The sequence below is a fragment of the Lepidochelys kempii genome, chromosome 6 (assembly GCF_965140265.1).
Source record: "Lepidochelys kempii isolate rLepKem1 chromosome 6, rLepKem1.hap2, whole genome shotgun sequence".
Taxonomy (NCBI): Eukaryota; Metazoa; Chordata; order Testudines; family Cheloniidae; genus Lepidochelys; species Lepidochelys kempii.
The window spans coordinates 29,995,816-30,000,730 of record NC_133261.1 but is presented as its reverse complement, the minus strand read 5'-3'; the positions used below and the strand labels follow the sequence as shown (position 1 = coordinate 30,000,730).

The following is a 4,915-nucleotide window of genomic DNA, read 5'->3' as shown; positions in this document are numbered from 1 at the left end:
CCAGACAGCTACCGGTCAGTTGGGAATCAATTTGGAGTGGGCAAATCTACTGTGGGGGCTGCTGTGATGCAAGTAGCTCACGCAATCAAAGATCTGCTGATATCAAGGGTAGTGACCCTGGGAAATGTGCAGGTCATAGTGGATGGCTTTGCTGCAATGGGATTCCCTAACTGTGGTGGGGCTATAGACGGAACCCATATCCCTATCTTGGCACCAGAGCACCAAGCCGGCGAGTACATAAACCGCAAGGGGTACTTTTCGATAGTGCTGCAAGCTCTGGTGGATCACAAGGGACGTTTCACCAACATCAACGTGGGATGGCCGGGAAAGGTGCATGACGCTCGCATCTTCAGGAACTCTGGTCTGTTTCAAAAGCTGCAGGAAGGGACTTTCTTCCCAGACCAGAAAATAACTGTTGGGGATGTTGAAATGCCTATATGTATCCTTGGGGACCCAGCCTACCCCTTAATGCCATGGCTCATGAAGCCGTACACAGGCAGCCTGGACAGTGGTCAGGAGCTGTTCAACTACAGGCTGAGCAAGTGCAGAATGGTGGTAGAATGTGCATTTGGACGTTTAAAGGCGCGCTGGCTCAGTTTACTGACTCGCTTAGACCTCAGCGAAACCAATATTCCCACTGTTATTACTGCTTGCTGTGTGCTCCACAATATCTGTGAGAGTAAGGGGGAGACGTTTATGGCGGGGTGGGAGATTGAGGCAAATCGCCTGGCTGCTGCTTACGCGCAGCCAGACACCAGGGCAGTTAGAAGAGCTCAGGAGGGCGCGGTACGCATCAGAGAAGCTTTGAAAACCAGTTTCATGACTGGCCAGGCTACAGTGTGAAAGTTCTGTTTGTTTCTCCTTGATGAAACCCCCCGCCCCTTGGTTCACTCTACTTCCCTGTAAGCTAACCACCCTCCCCTCCTCCCTTTAATCACCGCTTGCAGAGGCAATAAAGTCATTGCTGCTTCACAGTCATGCATTCGTTATTCATTCATCACACAAATAGGGGGATGACTACCAAGGTATCCCAGGAGGGGTGGTGGAGGGAAGGAAAATGCCACACAGCACTTTAAGCACAGCACTTTAAAAGTTTACAACTTTAAAATTTATTGAATGACAGCCTTCTTTTTTTTGGGCAATCCTCTGTTGTGGAGTCGCTGGTTGGCCGGAGGCCCCCCCACCGCGTTCTTGGGCGTCTGGGTGTGGAGGCTATGGAAGTTGGGGAGGAGGGCGGTTGGTTACAGAGGGGCAGCAGTGGCAGTCTGTGCTCCAGCTGCCTTTGCTGCAGCTCAACCATACACTGGAGCATTCTGGTTTGGTCCTGCAGCAGCCTCAGCATTGAATCCTGCCTCCTCTCATCACGCTGCCGCCACATTTGAGCTTCAGCCCTGTCTTCAGCCCGCCACTTACTCTCTTCAGCCCTCCACCTCTCCTCCCGGTCATTTTGTGCTTTCCTGCACTCTGACATTATTTGCCTCCACGCATTCGTCTGTGCTCTGTCAGTGTGGGAGGACAGCATTAGCTCGGAGAACATTTCATCTCGAGTGCGTTTTTTTTTCTTTCTAAGCTTCACTAGCCTCTGGGAAGGAGAAGATCCTGTGATCATTGAAACACATCCAGCTGGTGGAGAAAAAAAAAGGGACAGCGGTATTTAAAAAGACACATTTTATAAAACAGTCGCTACACTCTTTCAGGGTAAACCTTGCTGTTAACGACAGGTTTCAGAGGAACAGCCGTGTTAGTCTGTATTCGCAAAAAGAAAAGGAGTACTTGTGGCACCTTAGAGACTAACCAATTTATTTGAGCATGAGCTTTCGTGAGCTACAGCTCACTTCATCAGCTGTAGCTCACGAAAGCTCATGCTCAAATAAATTGGTTAGTCTCTAAGGTGCCACAAGTACTCCTTTTCTTCTTGCTGTTAACATTACATACATAGCACATGTGCTTTCGTTACAAGGTCGCATTTTGCCTCCTCCCACCGCGTGACTACCCCCTCAACCCTCCCCCCTCCCCGTGGCTAACAGCGGGGAACATTTCTGTTCAGCCACAGGCAAACAGCACAGCAGGAATGTGTCCCTGAAGAAAAGCACCCTATTTCAACCAGGTGACCATGAATTATATCTCACTCTCCTGAGGATAACACAGAGAGAGAAAGAACGGATTTTGGTTGAATGCCAGCAAACATACACTGCAATGCTTTGTTCTACAGTGATTCCCGAGTATGTGTTACTGGCTTGGAGTGATAAAAGTGTCCTACCATGAAGGACGAAATAAGGCTGCCCTCCCCAGAAACCTTTTGCAAAGGCTTTAGGACTACATCTAGGAGAACCGCAAATGCCAGGGCAAAGTAATCCTTTCACATGCTTGCTTTTAAACCATGTATAGCATTTTAAAAGGTACACTCACCAGAGGTCCCTTCTCCGCCTGCTGGGTCCAGGAGGCAGCCTTGGGTGGGTTCGGGGGGTACTGGCTCCAGGTCTAGGGTGAGAAACAGTTCCTGGCTGTCGGGAAAACCGGTTTCTCCGCTTGCTTGCTGTGAGCTATCTACAACCTCCTCCTCCTCCTCATCTTCTTCGTCCCCAAAACCTGCTTCCGTATTGCCTCCATCTCCATTGAAGGAGTCAAACAACACGTCTGGGGTAGTGGTGGCTGAACCCCCTAAAATGGCATGCAGCTCATCATAGAAGCGGCATGTTTGGGGCTCTGACCCAGAGCGGCTGTTCGCCTCTCTGGTTTTCTGGTAGGCTTGCCTCAGCTCCTTCAGTTTCACGCGGCACTGCTTCAGGTCCCTGTTATGGCCTCTGTCCTTCATGCCCTGGGAGATTTTCACAAAGGTTTTGGCATTTCGAAAACTGGAACGGAGTTCTGATAGCACGGATTCCTCTCCCCAAACAGCGATCAGATCCCGTACCTCCCGTTCGGTCCATGCTGGAGCTCTTTTGCGATTCTGGGACTCCATCATGGTCACCTGTGCTGATGAGCTCTGCATGGTCACCTGCAGCTTGCCACGCTGGCCAAACAGGAAATGAGATTCAAAAGTCCTGTCTACCTGGCCAGTGCATCTGAGTTGAGAGTGCTGTCCAGAGCGGTCAGAATGGAGCACTCTGGGATAGCTCCCGGAGGCCAATAACATCGAATTGTGTCCACAGTACCCCAAATTCGAGCTGGGAACGTCGATTTAAGCGCTAATCCACTTGTCAGGGGTGGAGTAAGGAAATCGATTTTAAGAGCCCTTTAAGTCGAAATAAAGGGCTTCACTGTGTGGACGGGTGCAGGTTTAAATCGATTTAACGCTGCTAAATTCGACCTAAAGTCCTAGTGTAGACCAGGGCTTAGAACTCTGCACTAGTCACAGAGATGTAGCTTTCTTTTAAAAAAAGGAAGATAAGATGTCACTGAAGGTAACCATTCCGTTTGGGAGTAAGCTACCTGCCTGTATGAACAGGTATAGACATTCAAAATCACAATGATGTAGATAGCTCTGGTTTGGCAATGAGCATGATAACAAGGCTGGAAACGGGAGCCAAAACTAAGAATAAAGATTATAATCTAAACAGGAGCACGATATAAAAGCCCAGGCTGAGAGAGATCCCTTGTGGTAATTATGGATACTGCACTTGCATAACATCCACACACATAAACTACCAACTAATGTAGAAACATAACTTGCACCATTTCTGAATGCTGAAAATATTACATATATTTGCTTAGTGTGCAGGGGAAATGCACGTTTGCTGCCAGATTTTTGTTCAGCAAGGTTTCCTATCACAGTGCTGCAAAACTAGGATTCTACTGTATTTACCCACTATACTGGGATTTTTTTAAAACACACACTAACAAGTCCCCAGGCTCAGTAAACATGATCTCCGCTCTAAATGATATTAGCATGAAAGGGATTATCACCAAGAAATATGTCACAACTGAAAATATTTTAAAATCTTAACTTTTGCCTTTCAAACTTTTCATGAGAATTTAGCACCAGCAAAAGGTGTGAATCAGCAGCCTGAACCCTTTATATATAGACTAGCACAGATGAGCTGCAGAAGCAAAAAAAAAACCACCTCTCCCTGCACTCTCCTGACAATACACCATAGCTCAGACAATGAAGAGCTGACTCTGGTGGGTCGTGAGGAGAGAGTTCCATCTACATTCCCATTTAAGGAATATCTACATGGAGAAATTTTCTGGCACAATTATATTGAAATAATTATTCTGCTATAATTATATCAAGTCCCTGTATGGACCGCTATTGCAGAATAAAAGTAAATTTTATGGCAGACTAGAAGCAGAGTAATTACTCTTCTCACACAAAATCACCTTTATTCCACAATACAGGTCTATACAGGGATATGTACTGATATAATTATAACAGAATAATAATTCCATTGTAGCTGTGTCACAAAATTTCCCCAAGTAGACAAGCCCTTTGTCAAACAAGTTATTCAGCTCAATACTGAGTTAGCTGGGTGCAATTCTTTGACCTGTGTTATGCAGGAAGTAAGACTAAATAATCTAGTGGACCCTTCCCTAGCCTTAAAATCTATTAATTTAACTAGAATAGTGTTTTTTTGTATTGACTGCAGTCCAACAGGGGCTGGGCAAGGATCTTCAGCTAATCCCATATAGGCCAAACAAGCCATCAGTTGGGAACAATTTTTTGTCACTATCAAATGGATGTGAACAGATTGTGATTGAAATCTTGGCCCCACTGAAGTCAATGGGAATTTTGCCATTGATTTCAATGAGGCTGGGAATTCACCCTAATTATTAAAAAGAACCCAGCAGCTTGGCTGATGTCACTAGTGGACTCTACTCCACCAATAAACTATACTATGCTGATAATCATTCCCACAGGAAAGAGCCTGAGAAAAGTAAGAGCTGGAATCTTATCTCTTGGCCTGAAGATTAACAT

At 46.3% G+C, this 4,915-nt stretch overlaps 1 protein-coding gene across 1 annotated transcript; it reads right to left on the bottom strand.

Moving 5' to 3' along the window:
- Positions 1–1,102: 1,102 nt before the first annotated feature.
- Positions 1,103–3,270, bottom strand: LOC140913596 (uncharacterized). Its single transcript, XM_073350324.1, has 2 exons — positions 2,410–3,270; positions 1,103–1,623 (listed from the first exon to the last, which is right to left on the bottom strand). The coding sequence occupies exons 1-2, from the start codon at positions 3,134–3,136 to the stop codon at positions 1,103–1,105; spliced, it is 1,248 nt and encodes a 415-aa protein (XP_073206425.1). The 5' UTR covers positions 3,137–3,270.
- Positions 3,271–4,915: the final 1,645 nt, after the last annotated feature.